The following is a 25,005-nucleotide window of genomic DNA, read 5'->3' as shown; positions in this document are numbered from 1 at the left end:
GTGAATCCAAAAGAATTTAGTGAAACTGCAGCAGACAGAATCATCTGAAATGGCATCTTCCCAGGTACTGAGGATTGGGGCATCCCTCAAACCCTGCCTGAACCCCTGAGCTGCTGCTCTAGGAGAAAATAGAACTCAAGACTAAAAGCCAGCCCCCCAGAGGGCTGGAAAAGTCAGGGCAAAGAAGGATCTGAGTGGTGGGGAACTGCCAGCATGTCGGCACCACAGAGTCTGAAGCAGAGGGACTGGACTAGGAGACGGAGATAAAAGTGAGGAGGCCCTGAGTGAGGCAGGAGCCAGTTCTCAGAGAAACTAATGGAAAATGTTCCTAGGCATTCCCATTGGATGCCAAACTTAGGAGCCCTGTCACTCAGAGACTCCACAGCCTGATCACAGAACCATGACTCCAGCCTGATCACAGGGGCTTGGGAACCTGAGAAGAACACAATGATGGTTAGTGATTTGACTCTGGATAATCACCATGATGGCTCCCTTGAGCTAAACTGATTGTGCAGTGTCCTTCACCAGAACATTAGTGCACATGGCCCCTGTTCTGAATGGTTTCATGTTGCTCTGGTCCATCTACTTGCATTGCTTGCTCTAGACTATACATGCCAAGCTCCCTACAGATTAACATATGCCCCAAGAGAGGAAGGGTGCCTTCCCAGTTTGGTGATAAGTTCTTGGTCTAAAGGTCTTCCCATTGCTGGTAATTTATCATTCACTACTGGCGCTAAACCAGCGAGACCCCCCATCTTCAAAGTATGATGAGACAGCTACCATCTCTGAAGACTCAGAGCCAGACAAATGGCTAGACCAGAGAGAGATACACCTGTGCCACAAGCCAGGAGTCAGAGGGACAAGCTGATGCTGGCAATCCAAGACACGGGCACTGTCAAATGGCCCAATGTCTGGAATGGTTACAGATTTATCAACAGAAATGATCACCAAAGAAGATGTATTTGTTCACTGGACAGCTATTAAGAGAAGCAATCCCAGGAAGTTTCTGTGTAATATTGGAGTTGGGGAGACTGTGGAGTTTGATGTGAAAGGAGACAAAAAGGGGATAAAAAAAATCTATTAATATATCCAGATCTGGCAGAGTGCCAGTGAAAAGCAGCCAATATTCTCCCAATAGACATGTCCTGCAAATTCAAGCTCTCTTGCTCAGTTGCCCCATCACCCATGGTGACTGAGGTCCCCTTAGGCAGGACAGCAGCAGGCAGTGAAAAGGACAGAGCTGAAGACTCTGACCAGGGTCCCAGATGCCAACTCGCACTGCCTTTACTCTATCAAAGGTGTTTTGTGAGAGGACCACAGACCCCAACCTAAACAGTTTATCGAGATCATTGATGGGGTAGAAGTCAGAGAGACAGTCCATTGCATGGGAACCAAAAGCAAGAAGAGGAGCAGGTCCCCCGACTCAAATTCCCACCCAGGTATTAAAGGTCTTTCTGTCCCAGGTAACTTCAGCAGTCTACCACAGAAGGTGTAGATGAAGAAACCAAGCCAAGCCAAAACCCAACTGAAGAAAAGCTGCCTTCAAAATCTCCTGCATCTGGGTCATTTAAAAAGATAATTAACTTTCTGCTAGGATACTCTCTACATTCATTCTATTTGTACCAGTCACTATATTGCTGGTTAAACTGTGTGTCCTACCTGTATATATCTTAATAGCTACTCTTTTGTTCTATGCCCCATTGCAAACAGATAATTTTGTGTCCAACTCTAGTGGTTTAATGTTAGTTTGCACAGTTCTGGGGAAATGCATAATGCTGTTAGATTTTTTAATGATTCTTGGCTATCCTAGTGAATGTTTCCCAACTGCTATGATGCTTGATTGCGTGCATTATTTAGCAACTTATTCTCAAATTATGTCTGTAAGAACGTTCTAATGTTTTGTCCACAGAAGTCTATGGAAAAGGAACTTGAATACTATAGACTCTTATTACAGTGCTCAATATGACAATGTTTTAGCAACCTTAGTTTCAAACTATGTATAGCTGCAGATTTTGTTCAGAGAAGTCTATAAAAAAGGAACTTAAATTCTCTAGCTCGGATTATAGTGCTTGGTGTAAGAATGTTCAGAAACATGTTTTCAAATTAAGTATATCTTAAATTTCAAATTAAGTATATCTGCAGAAAGGTTTTAATGTTTATGTTCAGATAAGTTTATGAAAAAAATTTGTGATATGTTTTAGAGAAGATAGAGAAAGGCCAATTGTTTTGAGAATGATGTACACACAATCTAACCTATGATGCTTTTACAGCCAAGTCTATCCTCACTAGCATTGATGGCCAGGAATTACCTACAAGAGTAACTGCCTTAAAATTTCCATATCAGGGGCTGGCGCAATAACGCAACAATAAGGTGTTTGCCTTGGACACTGCTGACCCAGGATGGACCTCGGTTCGATTCCCAGCATCCCATATGGTCCCCCAAGCCAGGAGCGATTTCTGAGCGCAAAGCCAGGAGTAACCCCTGAACATCACCAGATGTGGCCCAAAAAACAAAAATAAAAAAATTTTTTTCCATACCACCTTATTTGCTGCTGAAAGGTTTTTTTCCTTTTATTTCCCCAGCTTTTACCATGCCTATGCAAAATAACAACCACTTCATTAAGTTCTGATAGTTCTGATCTCAGGTTCCTGTTAATAGTGGAAGACAATCTAGCACAGTTTATCTAGCCCTTCTCTATTTTTGTCTGAACAAACCATCTCGATTCTTGTTTAACAAACAGAAAAAGGGAGATGTAGCTAATTACCTTAAGCATACACCCTATTTTAACATCCAGAGCATACACTCTGCTTTCCCTAATCCCCTTACCCTGTGTTTCCTAAGCACAGAAGCACACACCATTTTAATCCCCTCTCACATCCTACCTGATTGACTAACTGTCACAGAGACACAGAATACACACCTTACTCTCCTGTAATATAAATAGCTATTTTCCACCTATAATAAAGTGAGTTTCTCTCCCTAAGAGGCTGGTGGATGCTTCTTTGTGAGTGCTTTACTCACCTGAGATCTGACCTCACCAGTGACTTCTACATCCAATGACTCTGACTTCACCAGCGACTCTGATCTCACCGGTGACTTCTACATCTTGGGATCTGACCTTACTAGCTTCATTTACACTACACAGCCAACCCATGTAAACAATCCAGGAGTGGAATTTTAAGTCTCTTCTGAGCCATGTGAATGGATTATTACCAGTACATCTATCACTATACAGAAATGAATGAATATTGACTAAGAACCACCAATTAGAGCAGGAAGATTTTTTTCTTGGGGCAGGGGTGGGGGAGTGTTAAGGCACTTGCCTTGCACATGGGTTTGATCCCGGACACCTCAGAGGGAACCCCCTGTACCACCAGATGTAACCCCTGAGCACTGCTGGGTATGGTCCAAAAAACAGCAAACAGATTTTTGTTCCTTGTTTGCAAATTGTAAATTCTAGGTCCAAGACTATAAATGTTATTTCACTTTCAATGGTCTCTTAACTCTGGTTGGAAGTACAAGGTTCTTGCCTGGGGAAATGTCTACAGAGAGTTTCCCAGCCACAGTAGAGAGAAAGCAGTTGCCTCACCCTCACCTCTCATCCATCCCCCAATCACTTCCCATTCACCTCTCATCACTTCCCATTCCCCACTCCCATTTGCCTCCCACCTACCTCCACTCACCTCTGTCCCGCCCCCCAATTACCTTCCATCCACTTCCACACTCACCTTCCATACACCCCTCTCCCACCTCCCTTCTCCCTTGTCCACATGATGTATACCTTGTAGGCCTCCAGGCAGTGCAGGCTCAATGCACCCAGGCCAAGTGCCAGCAGCAGGCTGGCCAGGTTGCGGGCATCCCAGAGGCTCTCCACAAGCGGGATGCTGCCCACCTGCCAGTCGTAGCACAGCGTGACAGGTGCCAGCAGAAGCCACATGTTGAACGCCAGGAGGTAGGAGTAGGTGAGGAACCTGTGGGGAGATGATCCTGAGTGTACAGTCTGCTCTCTCTGGCCCCCACCGGGCCACAGGCTGGGGGGGACATGCCAAAACTGGCTTAGCCACACTCCCATTCCTGGGTCCTTCCCGGAGTCCAGCCAGCAGCCATGCTGGGGCTACCTCACCATGGAGGGCAGGACATGTATTTCTAGACACAGGGACTTCGCTGTCCAAAGAGAATGGGTAGAAAAAGCACATAGCCTGACCTGGAGCTAGTTTGGGGCAAAATCAGGCAAGTGTGACAGAGGGGACAGATGGTGCAGTGGGCATCTAATGGGGCATTTCAAATTTCACTCACTGGAAAGACGAAAATAGGTCATGCAGCAGCTGGGGTGAGGAAGGTCCCAACAAAGCAAGTCTCTTTGACTCTTATTAGGCCCCATTGGGTGCAAGAAACACTGCATCTCATTCCTGCAGCTAAAGGCTGGAGAAGAATAGCCAAGGGGACACAGACACACTGGGATAAGGTACCTGAAAGGTCCAGAGACAGACCCAGCTCAGGGGCAGCCCCAGCTCAACCACAGGCCAAGAGCAGCAGGCCTGGCCACAGACCCAGTGACAGACCCAGTTAGACTCAGCATGGCGACAGACCAAGAACAGCAGGCCTGGCCACTGACCCAGAACAGTCACAGAACTAAACACAGGCCAGTCACAGACCCAGTAATTGACCCAGTGAAGGATTCAGAGCAGCAGGTCTGGGCAGGGGCCCAGTCAGGTTCCAGCTGTAGGCCTGGTACCAGAAGGCATGTTTTAGGGGTGAGTGGACAGTGGGGACAGGGACAGGAGGCCATGTGGCTTTTCCCAGAACAGAAACTATCTGTTTAATGCTGGACAAAGGCCATGGGCAGGGTCTTCCTCTGGTGAGCAGCTATGGATGACCATGCAGGCAGTGACAAGAACAATAGTTTCCCTCTCTGCCAAGTTTCCTGGGACCTTATTCAACAAGCAGCCCTCAGTTTCTCATACGTTCTGGACTTGCAATGTGTTATTTTCCAGGAATCAAATTAAAGAAAAAAGATTTCTAAAGTTTAAAAGTTCAATGTGAACCTGTGGAGTGTGTGGAAACAGCTCTTGTCACTTCCCTCAGCTGTAATCCAACAGGTTTGAAAATGAAACCCAAAAGCTATACCCACCTTCCTACAATTGTCCCTTGTCCCGGGAGCGAGTTCAATGCTGCCTGCAAACACAGTGAAATTCCGAAAGAGCATCGGAAAAAATCGCATGTTTAAGTGTAAAGAAGCCACTTGGAAACCAGCCAAAAGCTAATTCCGCTTGAGGGGGCTGGTTGGGGGAGCTGCAGTCAGCAACTCACGTATTTCTAACTCACTGACTCTGAATTACATCTCAAACTAATGATCTTGTTTATTCCTGCTAAAATCTCAGAAATGAAGTAATTCGTCAGATACCACTGGCTCTGCTGACTTCTCTTTAAAAACAGGAGCAAATTCAAACAGAATTATTTACGAATGTTCTGCTGTAAACTCTACAAACACGAGAGCCAGTGTGACTGTGCTGAACAGCAGGCCCTGGGCTGGGGAGGCCAGGCTGAGGGAAGGAGTAAGGCAGGCAAACCCTCAGCAAAGAAAATGGGAATGGGTATATGTGCTTTCCCTGAAGGAGCCTTGTAAGAGGGCTCAGTGGATCCCCCCTGAGAATCTCCTACACACAGATGCTCAGCTCTCCAATACAGAGGATACCAAGCCAGGCCAGTGTCAGGGGTGTGCTGGGGGCTTATGGGGTGTGAGACCACACAGCAGTGCCAGGGACCATGTGAAGCCCAACCCCAGCCCAGGCCTCACTGTGATCAGCCCATATTGAGCACAAGCTGTTCCTTAGCCCACAGTAGCTTCCAGAGCAAGAATAGAGCTATGTTGGGGGCCCCTGACACACCATTTCTCTGGTAAAGATAATAGTGAGAGGCCTGGCAAAGATTATAGTCCACTCATAGCTGACCAAAGTGGGTTGTGGAAAGATGAAGGAGCCAAAGCACTCATGGAAGGCCTCATACCACTGAGCAGCACTGCCATGCATGATCAGGCTCCAAACTATAGCCTTCACCCTGTCACAGCCAGATCCCTAGCACGCCTGGGTCCCGACCACAGTCACAGAAGTTGCTGGCCACTGGTCAGGAAGTGTCCAGGAAGCAAACACTGAGCTGCCAGCTCCAACCTCACAGATTACCCACTCATGCAAACACTGGCTAGCAACCTCACTACATACAGACCAGTCAAAAAATGACAAGGAAGGGGACATATTGAATGGTTGGGGACAGAAGTGTGACTGCATGCAGAGACAAACAGGAGGATAGTAGGACTAGTGAAGATGTGGGAAGATTTGAGCTCATGTGGGTATCCATAAGGCTCTAATTCCGGGGGAGGGGGGGTGTTCTGTCGTGTGTATGAGAGATGTGCCCACTAAAGGACACTGCTGAGTCACTGTGCTGGAGCAGGAGAAGTAGCCAAGAGAAGGCTTATGTGTGTGTGTCTATGGTGCTAGCAACAGGGCCTTCCTAGGGTCCCACACGCGAGACCTGCATTACTTGCAGAGCTGTGACCACCATGATGGGGGAGAAAAGACACAAAAGAACCAGCCAATGGTATGGCCACATGACGCTGACCACCTACACGGTGCTATACCTGAGTCTTATGAAGTTACAACTCAGTGAAACCACGTGTCCACACCCAAGTCCACGAGTTGCTGCAAATGGCTGTATAACCCATGACACATCAGACAGCATGGGGCTTCAATGTATGAAAGAATAAAAACAAGACGTGCAAATTAGGCACGTGCTCATGCCGTGCCCTGCAAGGTCAGGGAACAGTTTCATGGGAAGACTTGATTTCTACCTGGAGTGAAAAGGCCTTCGCCTGGCCTTGCATTCTGAACAGACAGCAGTGTCCCTGAGTCATGCATAGGCTGGACTTGAGGGTGATGCCACTTGCTCAGTCATCTCTTGCACTACTCCCTGCAGAACATTGTTCCTCTGAACCAAAGTTCACATGGGCACAATGGTTTCAGGTCCCAGTTTCGTTTTGACAACAACAGCTATTTCCTCCTCACTGCACATGGAAATAAACCATCAGAAAGCAAAGAGATGGCAGAGCCAAAGAACTCCGGGGGGTAGGGGTGGGGAGGCAGGGGAGGGATGCTGAGCCAGCTTCTCTTAAAAGCTCTTATGCTTCCAACTACGTGGGCTGAATAATTCCAAGGTTCCAAGAGGAAGAGGGAGAGGGAGCTTGTCCAAAAACTTGCCGTGGAGATGATCGAAGAGTCACTAAATTATGGAACAGGTAGCTGGGGCTGAATGGGCACTCAGGGAGGGCACATGTGTGTGCACACATGCACACGCAACAGGTTGGGCCCAGAGACAGATGGACAGACTGATAGACACACACACACATATCCACACATGACAGAGTGGGCCCAGAAGCGAATGCGAGGTGGACACAAAAACCTCCCCCTAAGAAGATGAGTGGCCCTTGATGTCCACTCTGAAGATGGGAAAAGCCATTTTCACATCTGCAAAGCAGCTGCCAAGAAGCCGGGTCCTGCACAGAACACCCTGTCTTCCTATGTGAGGAGATACTTCACCCTGCTCTCCCTTCAGGTCCATGAGCTGCCTGAACTATCTCTATGTGGGTTCTCGGACAGAAACTCCTGAAGAAATGGCACTGGACTTGCCACAGAGGGTCCCAGTTTCTCAACTGAGGCAGAGCAATGATGGCTCAGAGGACCTAGCCAAGAGGAACAGAGATGGCAACCTGAGATCCACCTCAGGACAAGGGATCCGAGGCCTTCACGTGTTGCCACTTGAGTTGCCAAGATGACAAGAGGGTCAAGGGTGCTTCCCTGTTCACTGTCACTCCACACCTGTCTGTCCATCCCACCCACCCCAACCCATATCGCCTATCCACTTTCACCCCAACACCTGGCCTATCCATCCCACCTGACCTCTGCCTCATCCACCCACCCCCCCATTTCAACCTATATCCCTCTGACCAAAGGACAATGCCTGTTGTTTGGTGAACAGTCAACACCTTCACCACAACCAAAGTACCTAAGACTCTCCACCATGGTCTTCACCATTGTCCCCCCACTGTCTCCTATCACTGTGACTTCCTGCTGTCCCAATGATCCCCAATGTCTCTCTACTATCCCTCCCACTGCCATTCCACTAGCTCTCCATCATCCTTTCATGATTCTCCATTGTTCCTTCCAGGGTTCCCCCTCTGTCTCCCCTGCTTACTGGGAATCATCCTTTCATACCAAGAGGGATCCTTTCTAGATGGGAAATCATCTTACTGGAAGGAATCCTTTGTTTGCTTTGTCATGCTTTTAGGTCACACCCAAAGATGGTTGGGATTACTCTTAGATCTGCACGCAAGGGGGATCATATGGGGTGCTAGGGATAGAACTGAAGTTGGCCACTTGCAAGGTAAGTGCCCTACCCACTGTTATCACTGTGACTCCAGGAAGGAATCCTTCTGCTTTAATTTTTTCAGCCACACCCAGTGGTGCCCAGAGGTTCTTGTGGCTCTGCACTCAGGAATTACTCCTGGTGGGCTTGGGAGAGCATATGCAGTGCCAAGGCTAGAACCCTTGTCAACTTTGTGCAAGGCAAGCATCCTACTTGCTGTACTATCACTCCAAAGAGAAATCCCTTTTAAATGGAAAATACTGCCGCCACCCTCCAAAAAAGGGGAAGGTTTAAAGAATAGAAAGAATAAAAATTGTAGAAAATGGGGAGTCATCAACTGACTATGGCGAGTGAGTGAAATGAAGCAGTGAGTATCTGGCAGTAAGCACAACCAGCAGTTACGGTCCCTGAGACAGGTAGGGAGGCAGAAGAGAAAAGCAAAATCAAGGTTGATTCGTGTAAAGGTTGCCGTCATGAAAACATGAGATGTTTGAAAGTACACAGGACTACGTAAGCTGAATCTTGTACACTACACACACTACAAGCAGAAGATGTTGTTCAAACTGTCAGCTGTAACACATGGGGAAAGCTCAGCTGTGCACCAGCCAGAGGAGCATTTGGACTTAGAAAGCCTCTCGGCGTCCTGCCCAAGGAAACCACACATGCTGGTGCCACACACTTGGCACCTTAAGGACAAATCCAAGATGCCATTTATTGCCTCTCATCCAAACAGTGTGCCCCCTTCTGTGTGCCAATAGTCCCCACACTCACCCAGTGGCTGGTTTATAGGGGAGGAACCCAGATCCCCCCTAGTAACTGCAAAGCCCATTATAAGGACATGGGACCCCCTCCTTGCACAGGTCCTGGGCACAAAGCTATATGTACAACTCTGTGTGCACTTTCTGGGACCAAACATGACCACATAGCTCTTACCAGAGGCCCACATGACCCTTGCAACTGACCTGGTGAGGAAATAAGGCGAGAAGGAGGCAGGGTTGTCCTGCTCAGAGAAGAGTGGCAATGACCCTCCCATTATCCACAGCCGAAGGGACAGGATGACAGTGACCTACAGAGAAGAGGTGTGGTTAGTGTCCATCCCCAGTCAGCTCTCTGGAAGGCACCTCCAAACTTTGATAGGTAACACTGGACAGGGGCCCCAGCCATGCACTCAGCTCAGTGAAGGCCTCACTCCTACCCTATAGGTTGGTGGAGAAACTGGCACCCTAAGATGAGTAACTGCAGAACCTGTCCCACATCCCCAAGTCGATTAAAAAATGTTTCCATAGGAAAAGGAGCCCATCCATCTGCACCCAGTACACAACTCTTGGGGCAGGTAACTGCCATTGAAGCTTAAGCTTGACTCTGTCCCTATATCCATTGGTGCAGATACATATCTGCATGTCCCATGCCAGGATAGGGCCCTATGCTTCCCCCATCTTACTAGGAGCAAGCCTGTTGGCACTGCCTGCTCCAGTGCTCGTAACAAGCCTGGCAATGACTGGGACTTCCTACAGAGTTCATGGACACTAAGTAATCAGGTAAGCCCCAAGGTGAGGGTCTGCAGGGGCTCTCAGAAACTCCAATGGCTGGGGCCGGAGAGATAGCACAGCATTAAAGTGTTTGCCTTGCATGCTGTTGACTCAGGACAGACCTAGCTTAGATCTTTGGCATCCCATATGGTTCCCTGAGCCTGCCAGGAGTGATTTTTGAGCACAGAGCCAGGAGTAACCCCTGAGCACTGCTGGGTGTAACCAAAAACAAAAACAAAAAACCCAAACAAAAAAAAGAAATTCCAATGGAAACAGGTTGGCTGCTGTTTGTCAACAACCTCCTGCCCTTCAGGCCACCATGGGTGACAGCGATGGGAATGATGGGAGCACTGGGGTCCAAGTCTGAGCTTTCTCAACACAGGGAGAGAAGGTAGGCCATGAAGAGACAGCAGAGCTGAAGTCTGGACCCAGAGAGAGAGAGAGAATGGGCACAGTCCTAGGCAGGGCCATAGCCCTGCACATGGCTGATCTAAGTTTGCTACCTGGTTTGGGACATTTAGAAGTTTCTTCTGTGAAAGGAACACAGGTAATTTCTGAGAATGGGACACAAGACATTTCCTTGGACAGAATATGGAGACGCTGAGAATGAGACACAGGGATGTTTTTGAGGATGGGACAGGAGAATTTTCTGAGGGCAGGGTATGAGGATGTTTATAAGAACAGGACATGCAGGCATTCAAATGATGATGAGATACATACGTAGCTTATGACCAGTGCAGCCCTCTTGAGGAACGGCCTGAGGCTGAGCAGGGATCGATGACCACCAGCTGTCAGGGCTCTGGAAGAGAGAGAGACTTAGAGGATCCAAGGCCTCCCCCTGAGACCTGCAGGGGTCCCTAGCTAGGCTGCTGCCCAACTGAAGCCCCCAGTACATGACCACCTTACTAATGTCCAGTAGATGCCCTCATATATGGGCCTCATTTTCAAACCTTACATAAAGCCAAGGTAGGTGGTCTGCATCAGGCTGAGAGTTCAGTCCCGGCACAAGACAGAAGGTCATAGAGAAGTCCTGCATGGCTAATGGAGTCCTCACATCTGTGTTCAGGAGGCTCTGACCCTCTGCACAGCCCCGGACACCCATGTTCTCTGCAGCCCATTCCTCTCCTCACAGCTCCTGCTTCAATCTCCCCCAGGACACACATAGGGAAGGTTGAAGTTTAAGGTCTTGCCCACAGTTGCCCAGGGCACTGTGTGAGCAGAACCAGAACAGCTTCGCTTCCTGTGTGTGGAAGGCTCACCATGCCCCAGCCCACCAGTCAGCAATTTTTCTGACTTAGATGCCTGAGGCAGCACCAAGGAACATTCCAGAAATGTGTTCACTTCAGCAGATCTCAGAGGAAATGCTGTTCCCATCCTGGACACATGATGGCTCCTATTTCTGCTTTCTTTCCCAAGTTCTCACAATCTCCTCTCCCTATCTCTCCCCAACTCTCTCTCTTCCCAATTCCCCTTGACTTTAAATGTGCTGTCTTCCCCATCTCTCTTTATCTTTCCCTCCACCTGCTCCAAGCAGTTGGGCCAGCAGCCAGCTTCAGCATCTCTCTGGAGAATCTGTCACACCTGACCTTTCCCTCCAACTTGGCCTCACAAATGTGCTGCTGGCCTGAATGGTGCTGGGCCAACAGTGCCACAGTGAGGACCAATGTTGATGCTGCAGAAGAGGTGGCTCCAAGTTCAGTAGGACACTGGCCCCAGAGGGAGAGAGATTCAGGGAGTCTATGTACGGGTCCCACACAGGGACTGGTATGGGAACAAAGAGCAGTAAGTGCCCCCACGACAAGCCTCGACCATCCCTCTATCCACAAAAGGCTCTCACTCAGCAAACATGCAAGCCCCAGCTGCACCCTGACATCAGGCGACATTTGTCATCATCTTGACTCACTATATAAGTGCAGGCGATGCCTCCACTCCTCCACACACTTTCTCCTCTAACAAGCAGAATCATAAAGCATTTACAAATAGTATTTACTATGGGCCAAAACCATTCAAGGCGCTTCCCATATATTAACTCACAGAATCTTTAGTGCATTCATACTAGCAAAAGGTATCCTGAGCTATGTTTTATAAATAAGTTATTAATACCACTTTGATAAGTTGCACATAAATAACAGAAGCACATGCAGCAAATCCAGGAGCTACTTTAATACTTAGTGCCTAAGGAAGGATACGGGAGATTTAAAACCCATATTATTTTATTTGAAGATCTTTATTGCAAATAATACAATGTTAAAATGAAAACAAAGTTACGTTACATTAGAGTAAGAATAAGTAGGCTTATTCTACTTTTATAAGCCAAGTAGAACAGAAATAGGAGTTCTAAATGGAAAAGAATAATGAAAAACTGAAAGGGAGAAAAGAGAAGCTAAAATATGTATTAAAAATTTATTGTGGCTGGGCCGGAGCAGTAAAGCAGCAATAGGACACTTGTCTTGCATGCGGCTGACCCAGGACGAACCTCGGTTCTATTCCTGGCATTCCATATGGTCCCCAAGCCAGGAGCAATTTCTGAGCGCATAGGCAGGAGTAACCCCTGAGCGTCACCGGGTGTGGCCCAAAAACCGAAAGTTTTGTCTGGTAAAAAGTCAATTTCAGGATTTCTATTTCAGGAGACCTATGTGGAACAAGGATATTGCAATCCTATTTTAAAATGCTGACCTATGTTATCTGTGAGAACTTTCAGATAAGCTGTTGGTGTCAGCCTATATATGGAGGGAGTTAGGTTTTCTAATTAGTTTAGAGCCACAAAGATAAAATGTTTTGATCCTAACCGACATGGGAGTTTCAAGAACCATCAACTTGGCCTCAAGAATTTTCCTAGGGGCTGGCCTGTAGGGATTAGACAAGGAAAGGCTCTTGTCTTGCATGTGGCAGATCCAAATTTTGTCCTCAGTATCACATATGGTTCCCCAACCCCAATTTCCCCAAGGAGTGATCCCTGAGTGCAGAGCCAGGACTAGGCCCTGAGCACTGTCAAAAGAAACCCCAGAATTTTCTAAAAGGGCTTAAAACAAGATAAGGTCTGAAATGGAGGGGTCTATGGAAGCACGAGAGGCCCGTGCCAGTTAGCACCCCACCATGGCACCCCGCTCCTGCCCAAGAAACAGCCCTTTTCTGCATGCTGCCTGGGGGAGGGGGGTCACAGTGTCAGAGTAGAGTCACACATCTGTGGTCCAGGGGGACACAGATTTGCACTAAAAACTGCTGAAGGTTTAGGGAGCCAGCAATCATCAACCCGCCTTCCCAGTGCACTGGGAGAAAAGCAAAGCAACGCCATCACTCGTAACGACAATAACAGTAAGGTCTGGGGAGCATGGCCAGCTATGTGAACCCGCCGTCCCTCGGTGCTGGAAGGGCCTTCACCACATCAGCAAAGCTTGACCAGCTCAGGCTGGACAAGTAAGTGATTAATGACCAATTAACGACAGGCACTTCCCAGAGAAATATTCAGGACGCAATGCAGAAAGCTTTCAAGACATTAAACCACTCAGAATAAACCCAGTTTCCCATCACTATGCAGGCTTTCAGTGATGATGTCTACATCCCAGGGTTCTGTGACTCCAGCACTCCCAACTTCCCAGAAAAGGCTTTCTTACATTTGCTGCAAAGTTCTGAAAGCAGCAACTGCAGCTCAGGAGGCGGTGGGAGTTGCTGGTGGTGGTGTTAACCTTGCACTTTTTAGGGTTTGGCATCTGAGCCCAAAATTTAGCACTGCTGCTATGCAGCTAAAGCCCTGGCAGGAGTGTCTCATCTTAGGAGCCTGGAGACCAGAAAGAATTCCGGTGAATTCCAGGCAAAAGGAGACTCGGAGGGGAGTGGAAGAAGGAGGGAAGCTGGTTGCTTGCAAGTGTGGCCCAGTCACACCCACCTTGTAGCCCTGTGGAGAAACTGGGTCACTGAGAGAACATGGGTGGGGTGGAGGAATGCAGGCATCTCCTTCACAAGATCCATAATCTGCCATTTCCAGGGAAATATGCTCAAGTTAGAAGCCGCCTCTTTAGGTCAGGTATCGGGGCTCAGAGCTCTGTGAGCGCTGGCTTTCTGGGGGAACAAGAAAGAGGGCCAAGGAACCCCACCATAAGAACCTCTTTCACTGACCCTTTCCTTGCTGGTGAGTATCTGAGCCAAGCCCATCAACTCCAAGTTATCTTCAAAGTTTTACAAATTGAATAGGAAAAAAAAATAAGTACTATGGGAAAATTTTACAGTGTGGGAGGAAGTTCAACATCCCCTTTGTCCACACTTGACCACTCTTTGGTATGTGGCTTCTCGGTCATACATGGTTAGTGCTGGGGCTGGGGGCTATTCCTGGAGGGGCCATGTGGTGCTGGGGATCTAACTCAAAGTCCCCCACATACAAAGCAAGGACTCAGCCCCCAGAGTCCCATCTTTCCAGCCCAAAACTCACCCCTTTACCAAACCCCTCTTTTATTCAGCTGACTGTCACTTTGAGTTTTTTGTGTCTCCTTTGCTCTCTCCAACAGCATTTCAGCTGATTTCTAAAGGCCCAGATCCCTTGGGCCACCTGTGGTGTTGGATTCAAGCCCTCCTCGGGCAGACTGGGCCTTGATATGGCATCTCTAACCAGCAAGACCTGGCGGTGTCCTGCAAGTTAGAGTCACCCTTGTCTTCGATAAAGGAATGAAAATTATGAAGTGGAGCAAGGAGAGTCTCTTCAACAAGCAGTGATGGGAAAATTGGTCAGCTAAGTGCAAAAAAATAAACTTAGACCTCTTTTTAATGCCAGGCACAAAAGTCAAATCAAAATGGATTCAAGACCTTGATATCAGACCTGAATCCATAAGATACATAGAGGAAAATGTAGACAACTCTCTATGGCATTGAAGCAAAAGGCATCTTCAAGGATGAAACACTACTGTCCAAGAAAGTGGCAGCAAAGATAAACAAATGGGATGACATTAAACTGAGAAGCGTCTGCGACACGAAGAAAATGATGACTAGAATACAAAGACAGCTCAAGAATTGGGAGAAATTATTTACATGCCAATCACTTGATAAGGCTTTAATAACAAAAATATATAAAGCATCGGCAGAACTTTATAAGAAAAAATACTGAAACCCATGAAAAATAGAAAGAAGACATGAACAGAAATTTCCTCAGAGAAATATAAATGGTCAAAAGGCACATAAAAATTTCTCTGCATCACTTTAAATCAGTGAGAGACAAATCAAAGCAACAATGAGTTATCATCTCACACCACAGAGACTGGCACTTATCGCAAAGAAGGGCAGTGCTGTGCATAGAGATGAAGAAAGAATGGAACTTATTCACTATTGGCGGGAATGGTGACTGGTCCAGTCTTTCCTGAAGACAATATGGAGTTTTGTAAAAAGAAAATAATTTGTAGAAGTGTATTTGCCTTGCACTTGCCTAATCCTGGTTTGATCCGAAGCATCCCATATTTTCCTCTATGCACCACCAGGAGTGATTCCTGAGTGCAGAGCCAGGAGCAACCCCTGGGCATCACTGAGTATGGCCCAAAAATAAAAACAAACCAACAAAAGTGAAACTGATATATATATGATATATATATGTATATATATATATATATATATATATATATATACAATAGAATATTACTTGGTCTTAGGAAAATATAAAGATATACAATTAGCTGCTACATGGAGGGACCTGGAGTATATCATGCTGAGTGAAGTTAGTCAGAGGGAGAGACTGACATAGAACGATCACTTTTCTATGTGGGATATCAAGGAACATAATAGTGGAATAACAAATACTCAAACACAACGGAAACAACGAACACGAGAATTCCCGAGGAGGGAGAGTGGTGTGCATTGCAGCTCGGCCCAGCCTCACTTCCTGAGGAGGCAAGGCAGGATGAGAACTGTCTGCAGCACAAAGTGTCAATCCACAGGCTGCATTTCCCAGGTCTCCATGAATTACCAGTGTCAACCATCCACACCCAGGCAGGTAGCACCCCAACCTGGGATGGTGGCATTCTGTGGCATCCCATGCCTCTGTCTGGCTTTACCAGATGGGAGCATTACCTGCACCAGAACAGCCTAGCAGCTGGTCAGCCTCTGGTACAAGAGAAGGGATGGCTTTAAGCAGAGATCTCAAACTCAATTTACCTGGGGGCCGCATGAGGCAAAGTCGGGGTGATCCTTGAGTGCAAAGTCAGTAGTAAGTCTTGAACATTGGGGGGTGTGACCCAAACAACTAAAACAAAACAAAACATAAAAAGATTCCTCTAGGGCAGGGCCACAAAATGTTGTACGGAGGGCCGCAAAAGGCCCACGGGCCGCGAGTTTGAGACCCCTGCTTTAAAATGAATCAAGAAAGCCACAAGCTGTGTTTGGTGTAATGCTTATGGGGAAAGCAGGGTAGCCTGGCTGTCGAGTTTCCACTAACTCCTGTCTCTGAAGAAAAATGAACTGAAATGCTTGAATTAACACAAGGCTAAATGCCAGCATTTCAAGCAGATGCAAGCTCAGGGTGTTGCTTAACTTTTTTTTTTTTTTTTTTTTTTTGGTTTTTGGGTCACACCCGGCGGTGCTCAGGGGTCACTCCTGGCTGTCTGCTCAGAAATAGCTCCTGGCAGGCACGGGGGACCATATGGGACACCGGGGTTTGAACCAACCACCTTTGGTCCTGGATCGGCTGCTTGCAAGGCAAACACCGCTGTGCTATCTCTCCGGGCCCTGCTTAACTTTTCTTAATACAATGATTCCTCCAAAGTCACAAACCTGAGTGAGAAATGTTTATGTAAGACACAATCTGAAAGAAAACACACTGAGGGCTCCCAAATCTGCAAGATTCACCTTCTGCTCTGTCTTGCTCGAAGATAGTATCAAGCCATTTGAGTGTTTAACCTTTGGATTTAAATACCATGTCCCTCCTGACTTGACACTCAGAAGTGCCTCTAGACTGTAACCACAACAGCAGGAGGGGACACCCTGCACCCACAACCATCCATTGGCACCCCAGGTTGGGGATAAGGGGTGCCACCGCTTCCCAGATTCCTCTTCCACTGTGCATCTTAGGTGTTCCCAGCTGAACATATACACAGTCACCAGTGCCTGTTCATACATATGCACCCACGTATGTACAAATACCCTCACAGTATGCACATCCATACATGTAGACATATATGTAGGAATGATCACCTACCAACTCACACAAGTGCATGCATGCCTTCCCCCTGCACATATATGTCTGCATGTACTTGTATACCCTCATATCTTGTGTACACATGCATGGTCATGTGTATACACATGCCCTTGACAGGCATACATGCATAAGTACATGTACCCACACGCTCATATTCATGCACACATGTGTCACACATATGTATATGCCCTTGCCCTGCAGAGACATTCACACATGCATGTGTGGCGCTAGAGGTAAGGTGTCTGCCTTGCAAGCGCTAGAGTAGGACGGACCTCGGTTCGATCCCCCGGCGTCCCATATGGTCCCCCCAAGCCAGGGGCGATTTCTGAGCGCATAGCCAGGAGTAACCCCTGAGCGTCAAACGGGTGTGGCCCAAAAACCAAAAACCAAAACAAAACAAAACAAAAAACCCATGTATACAGGTGTATATCCTCCTGCCCTGGACACACATTCACATAAGTCATACACACACTCTTGTAGGCACAGGCCCCTGTGACCCCACATGCTACACTTTCGCCAGGATAAGGTTTTGCCAGGGTAAGAAACAGACACTTTGACTCAGTATCTCACATCTTGAAGACTGGCCGGAACCAGGATCCTAAACTACTGAGTCAGCCAGCCACCCTGTGTCTCCAAGGAGCCAGGGGCTTTAATGCGCATGTCAAAGACAGGGCGTGCCAGGCTGGCAAATGACCCTCTGACCCTGGTCCATCCATCCGAGGGCCCAGAAATAAGGAGGATGTAAGGGCATGAGAGGTGGGGTTGGGGTTGGGCAAAGGCAGGAAGCAAAGGGCTGGAGGAGGCACCATATTTGACCCTGTTCTCCAATTCTGACACTTGCCGTCCATCCGCTTGGCATTGGAGGCTGTTTTTCGTGCCAAGAACCCAGGGCGGGAAGCATAAAAACGCCCCTAAGTTCCCCTTCCGGCCCCACAGGCTGCTCTCACTTCTGGGGCTCCCTGTCAGGGCCCTTAAGGTCCCACCCACCCTCACTATACAATGGGCCACAGGAAAGGGGGGGGCATTGCCTGAGTCTGTGCCAAAATAGCGGTTGGAACAGCGAGTGAACTGAGGTCACCCAGAAACAAAAACAAACATCCCAGGAAGGCAAAGAGGGGCCCAGACCAAAGCTGCGTCCCAGAAGAACCAGTCCCCAAACTAGCCCAGGATTCCCCACAGTGTCCACATTGCTTGTTTGTATCCAGCACAGCCTGGGAACTGCCCTTTGCTCTAAAGAATAAAAAACAAAAATCCAGACCACAACCCTGACCACAGTTCTGACTTTTCACAAGCAGCATCAAGGAGAACATCGCAACGTTCTAGACACCATGTTCTAGTTGCCACAGGGCCACACCTGCACTGTCGCCGTCAAGTCTCAACCATGTCCAGCTGGCAGACGGCTCTCCCCTCTGGCACCAGAAACTGTGCTCTGGGCAGAGACCGACTGCAACCTGGATCCACATACACACCCACAGTCCCAACTATGTTCAAGACCCCACAGGGCAGCATGAGGACAGACAGATCTCCATCTAACCAGAACTTTCCTCGTTGTGACTTCAGCGCAATCACCACTCCTTTCCACAAAGTTGCATCACTTCAGGATACAAAGGAGAGATGCTGGAGGAAGCCCAGTGCAAACACATACTCAGATTAGGATTTAACTGTAGCCCAGAGGGGCACCACCTACCAGCTGAAAAAAAAGCCAATGATTTATCAGGTGTGGGACTCATCCATCTTAAGTGACCCTCACAGCATCTCTCCCTCCAGCCAAGTCAGGCTGGGTGCTTGGCTTCGTGGTTTTAATTTTCCCCCTAAATTATGATGTATTAATTGCATTCATCCTCTGAAAATCTATACTTATGTTTCCTTTAAACATTTTCCCAATACTTCTGAAGGTGAAATCATTAAGAGCAAATCTTTAATGCCAGACTCCTCACAGAGAGGGCTGCCCAGGGAGATTTCGAAATCAATGGGCATTTTCCAGATTGCCTGCAATGTGTGGAAAACCAATGTGAAGTTTTCTAGACTAAGTGACCATGGTGTGATGACTTACCAACAGCACTAAAAAGTTCACAAATCTAGCATAGGACACAGCCACCTCCTGTCTGTTAAAAACACTAGAGAATCAAATCTGACTTGATTTCTAATGGTTTAAATTCAACAGCTTCAAAATACATAAAGCTATTTCATTAAAAATTATAAAGTCAGGGGCCAGAGTGGTAGCGCAGAGCTGTAAGGCATCTGCCTTGTCAGCGCTAGCTTAGGACGAACCTTGGTTCAATCCCCCGGCGTCCCATATGGTCCCCCAAGCCAGGAGCGATTTCTGAGCACATAGCCAAGAGTAACCCCTGAGCGTCACCAGGTGTGGCCAAAAAATAAACCAAAATAAAATAAGATAAAAGTTATAAAATCAGCTTAAGTGGGGAGAGGGCAGAGTTGTGCTCTGCATGTAACAACTCCAGGTCCAATCCTGGAACCACAGTTCTAGAACACTACCAGGAGACAGCTCGCTACCTCTAGTTGTGTCCCCAAGCCAATCAACAAATATGTCAACTTACGACTAAACAGGAGGATGAAGGGCTAAAACCTAGGGCAATTAGGTAGCTGGATTTTTGGGGGTCATGCTCTGTGGTGGGCACACATAAATGAAATGGCTATAATGTCAGACCCCAACACTGCTTTCATAACTATCATTTATTTTATTTATTTCTGGCTTTTGGGTCACACCCGGCGATGCTCAGGGATTACTCCTGGCTCCTGGCTCTGTGCTCAGAAATCGCCTCTGGCAGGCTCAGGGGACCATATGGGATGCAGGGACTCAAACCACAGCCAGTCCTGAGTCAGCCACGTGCAAAGCAAATGCTGTACCTTTGTGCTATCTCTCCAGCCCCCACAATAATTTTTAAATGCTAGCTCCAGTAACTCTCAGCAGATCTCTTGAGCAATGTGAAAGGAGGCTAGGGGCCGGGTAGGTGGCGCTGGAGGTAAGGTGTCTGCCTTGCAAGCGCTAGCCAAGGAAGGACCGCGGTTCGATCCCCCGGCGTCCCATATGGTCCCCCCAAGCCAGGCGATTTCTGAGCACATAGCCAGGAGTAACCCCTGAGCATCAAACGGGTGTGGCCCAAAAACCAAAAAAAAAAAAAAAAAAAAAAAGAAAGGAGGCTAGATTCACAAGCAAAAATAAGTGCTCACAGGGTCATTCTGCAACCCCCCCATCACAGCCACAATGTCTTCCTCCTGGTGTCACCTCCCTGGAAAGCACTGCAAACTCACAAAAGGGGAGAAAAATAACCTCCCACCATAAAAAGTTTATTTCAGACCATACCACTGCCCTCAAGACAACGAGAGAAAGGCGAGGAGAAAGGATGTTTCCAGACAGGAATTCTTGTCCCCTGCTCAGAGCTAAAACACATTCCGCCAGCCCTGGCTATACCACATGTTTCTCACTGCTCCTGGGGACGGTCTGTCTGACCAGAGACAAGTCTGCACATGTGAAGAGAGGAGGGAGAACCAGGCAGGCTACTGATGGGACTTGGCAGAAGTTACTTGTGGGGCAGAGTCTGAACCCAGGATGGATCAGAGGTAGACCCAGGTTCTGCCTAATATGTGCATTCACCTGTGTGGTGATGACCTCAGAATGGCAGGTATCAGCTCACACTCTGGCCACTGAGCACCCATTCATGGGAGCTTTGAAGTAACCTAGCATGCTGCTAGCAGGGGCCAGGCTAGCTCCCTTCACACAAGGAAAGGATTTCCAGACCCTTTTCTCTCTCCTCCATGAAACATGAGCCGCCCTCCTCCCCCCACCTCCGAAATCCAAAGAGAAGAATTTTGTCCAAGTGCTTGCACTGAACAGTCTACCACACTCAGCTCAGTACATGGGCTAAGGGTCTTCATAGCAACCACTAGAAATCCCATCTACCCGTGCGGAACCTCTTGGATCCTATCCCTGATCTAGAAGGTTCCTTCCCCAGACTCTGTATGAGAAAATGCTTTTCTCCACAGCTTCCTGGACACTACATCAAAAAAAGTCAGGGGAGGGGCCGGAGCAGTGGCACAAGGGGTAAGGCATCTGCCTTGCCCACTCTAGCCTAGAACGGATCACAGCTTGATCCCCCTGTGTTACATATGGTCCCCCAAGCAGGAGCGATTTCTGAGCACATAGCCAAGAGTAACGCCTGAGCATTACTGGAAGTGGCCCTAAACTAAAACAAAACAAAACAAAAAGGACAGGGGAGCAGGGGAGTGACTGCTCAGAAAGGGGGTCAGGGCATCTGCCCAAGCTCTGCCCAGCACCCACAAAGTAGCTGGGCAGAATTGGGTGAGGCTGACTGCACTAGCCAACCAAAGCAGCAAAGACCTAAGTTGTCAGTGCTGAGGACATGGTCAGGGTCTGCAAAAAAGAGAAAGCTGCTGGCTTTGCAGTCTGTGACCAACCTGGACAAAAGCTGAGCTGAGAACAAGAATGGCAGCTGACAGGCAGCTTGAGACCAGAGCCTCTCTCAGGCTTCCTACAGCCATGGGAGAGTCTCCAGATAGCCAGATGTTACCCCTCTAGAGAGACCTTGTCTGAGCACATGTCCCCACACATGACAAAGGAAGGACACAACCTTGACCAAATTCACTGGGCCCAGCACCAGGGGGAGTGGGGATCCAGGGTCTATTCAGATGGGAGTGGGTGCTGGGAGCTGCTAGCAGCTGGGAGTATCAATAACTCCCTATAAATGAGAAGAAAGGCTGGAAACACCACTTACAACTACCCATAAATGAGGAAAGTAGGAGAAAGCAAAGGAGAAGGAGGACACAGCTAGGAGAGAAAGCAGGCATCTCCCCACAGCCTCTGAACACGTCCCATCCGCACTGCTACACATCTAGTTCACACAACAGCCTTCGAAGCTCAGGTGGACAGAGTTCCTACCCTTTCTCTCAAGTCCAGCAGAGATGGACACTGCTCCCACCCACACTCCAACACCCCCACCCTCCCTCCCACACTGCCAGGCCCCGGGGGAGACTCACGGCTCTGCATGCTTGTGGGACAGGGAGAAGAGGTCATGGGCCAAACAGACTCCGAACACGGTGACACCCGTCTCCTTCACCAGCATGGCACAGGTCCCTAGGGACAGGCTGAGCAGCAGGCAGCAGGGGGACACTGTAGGGGGGACGCATGATCCCATGCCACTCAGGGCCACACTCCTGGAATAAAACAGAGAGAACTCACTGAGAGGACCAGAACAGACACTAGAGTCTCCGCAAGCATTGCTGGTTCCGGACTATTCAAGGGGGCAAAGATAAGGGCATGTGACCCATCCTAAGGCTGAAAGCTCATGCTTTGGGCAGGGCTGGCTCACTATCCCCCACCTTGGCTCCCCAAGGAATTGAACCTGGGCAGAAGGTCTTGACAGCAGGGGTGCTCATCAATCACTTACAGATGACAAAACATAAAGAAAAATTTTAAGCACTTGTGTTTTTTCGTCTTGGGCTCTATCTGGCAATGTTCAGACATAATTCCTGACTCTGCACTCAGAGTTCACTGTTCACTTATGGCAGATCTTGGGGGGACCATAAAAGGGCGCTGAAGATCAAATTGGGGTTGACCAAAAGCAAAGGAAGTGCCCTACCCACTACACTATCTCTCTGACCTCTAAGCACATTTTTAAAGAAAAGTTGCAGTCAACTGCCCTCCATGTGGATCAGGGTACACAGACTGTCCCCCATGGGAACTGAGGTACAATTTGGGATATACAGACTTGGGTATGAGTCCATGATCTCAGCCTCCTAGGGCAAAGGACCTCTTAAGTTTGAAGGAAAAGGGGGGGGGCAGGAAATATGCTCTGGAAATTGCTGTTTTCCATTCAGCCCATGAGGCTGAGCACAAGGACTTTAGCAAGAACAGTAAAGAGGGTGTCAGGTGCAAAATGAGGAGAAACTATGGCCATTGTGGCAGGAGCGAGAGGTGAGCCCCAGAGCTTCCATAGCAGAACGGGCACTCCAGGCACCCTTTCAGTGACAGAACACAAGAGGAACCCAGAGTGGGTGGGTCTGCCCAGTGCCAGAGAAACCCTAGGCACTGTCAGGCTGAGCGAGGGGCAGCCCAGGACGCCTCAGAACCAGATCCACCAGTCCCTCCCCTCAGCACATGCTTAGCCCCCCATATACCCATGCATGTATACACACGGTACACACCATCAGCATATGCACTCATGACAGGTACCACATGCACACCAATATGCATGAGCGTGCACGCACCATACTCCATGCAATGCACCAACACATTACATGTGCACCCTACATGCATATACACCATATGTGTAAATATACGACATATGTGTGTACAGTAATACGACACGCATGCCTATAGTAACACATCCATATCACACATAGCATGCTGCATAGGAACGCACGGCAACACCATATGCTAGATGCAAATGCACATGCCACACCACACATCCCTATAAGCACATACATACCATAAAAACACACATGTAGCCCCTACATGCATGTACACACTACGCAATCACCATACACGCATGCACATCAACAGACATAGGCATACACATTGCATGCATGTCACAAACCATAGGGCATGCATGTATCACGTGCACCAAATGTGGCCCCCACGACACAGGTGTGATGTATACACATACCACACTAATAGTTCTGCATAATACAGATACACATGTTATGCATATGCTGTATATGCCCTAGACACAGCATACATATAGACCATACCAAACCCATTTATATACTGCGCACGTGTCATACACACAAAGAGCACGTGCCTCACATGCCACACACACCACATGCATGTCCATGCAAAACACACTTGGCAGACGCCTCTGGGAGAAAAGAGGAATCTCCCCAAGCGTACCTGTCGTAGGAGAGAAAGGCCAGCAGAAACAGCAGGCACGCCAGCACATCAGCCCTGCCAACAATCCCTGCCACCTGCAAGGGTCAGAGAGAGTGAGAGAGCGAGCTCAGAAAACCATTACTCCGTGGATGAATGAAAGGAAAAATGAAATAAAGCACATTATCCTTCCAATTTAGTCGGTGCCTCACCACCTCTGCTGCTCCCGGCTCTTTAACAAAAGTTCCTGGAGGACACAAGAGGGCAGGAAGAAGGTTTCACACTCACTGGCTCCCTGGCCTCGTTCCCACAGAGCTCTCTGCACCTCCTCCACAGCAGGAGTCTAGGAAGCCCCCGGGGCTGAGTGGGACACAGACACAGGAAAGGTCTGGAGGGAGCTTAGGGTGAGGCAGAGCATGAGTTCCGATGGGGCTGGCAAAGAGGTGGTCTGGGAACCATATTGGTTCTGCCACCCAAAGGCCTCCAGGCAAAAAGCCAGCAGCAAAAAGGCCCTCCCGGACCAAACATGGGTCTTCTCCTCAGGGAGACCTGGACAATGTGGGGTCCAGGCACCAGCTGATACCAGGGCCAGGGTAGGAGACACGTGAGGAGCTTGAATCTCACTGTGCTGGGAAGCCCTGATGGGCACCAAGGGGTGGATGGAGAATGGAAGGAAAGGCAAAGCAGGGACAGGCTCTGTTGGGAGCATGTTGAACTCCGAACATAGCAGCAACCAATTATAATGCACTCAGTGGAAGCTGGGCTGGGTGGGTGGATGGGAGACAGTGGAATGGTGGGCTGGGATGTGGGTGAATGGGAGGTGTCAGGCTGGTGAGACAGGATGTGTGTAATGGGTAAAAAGGAAGGGTAGATGGATGGGAAGATGAGTGCGTGAATAGTGGTTAGACACGTGGGTAGATGGGTACATGGGTAGATGGACAGGAGGATGGGGTGGATATGGATCAAAAGAGAAATGGATTGATGGAGAGGAGGTGGAAAGAATGAGGGGTTATGGGTGGATGAACTGGTGTGTGGTGGGAAGATG

General features: G+C 48.4%; 1 protein-coding gene across 1 annotated transcript in view; it reads right to left on the bottom strand.

Moving 5' to 3' along the window:
* The window catches only part of TMTC1 (transmembrane O-mannosyltransferase targeting cadherins 1), a 52,482-nt gene that overhangs the window by 19,915 nt on the left and 7,562 nt on the right, over positions 1 to 25,005 (bottom strand). The window contains exons 3-7 of the mRNA XM_049783809.1: positions 23,985 to 24,058; positions 22,133 to 22,309; positions 10,666 to 10,744; positions 9,379 to 9,482; positions 3,783 to 3,972 (exon numbers count right to left, since the gene is read on the bottom strand). Coding sequence (XP_049639766.1) covers positions 3,783 to 3,972; positions 9,379 to 9,482; positions 10,666 to 10,744; positions 22,133 to 22,309; positions 23,985 to 24,058 — 624 coding nt within the window. The remainder of the gene's footprint in view (positions 1 to 3,782; positions 3,973 to 9,378; positions 9,483 to 10,665; positions 10,745 to 22,132; positions 22,310 to 23,984; positions 24,059 to 25,005) is intronic.

The sequence above is a fragment of the Suncus etruscus genome, chromosome 11 (genome assembly GCF_024139225.1).
Source record: "Suncus etruscus isolate mSunEtr1 chromosome 11, mSunEtr1.pri.cur, whole genome shotgun sequence".
NCBI lineage: Eukaryota > Metazoa > Chordata > Mammalia > Eulipotyphla > Soricidae > Suncus > Suncus etruscus.
Note: the sequence above shows the minus strand (reverse complement) of the source record. Positions and strands in the feature narration are given on the sequence as shown.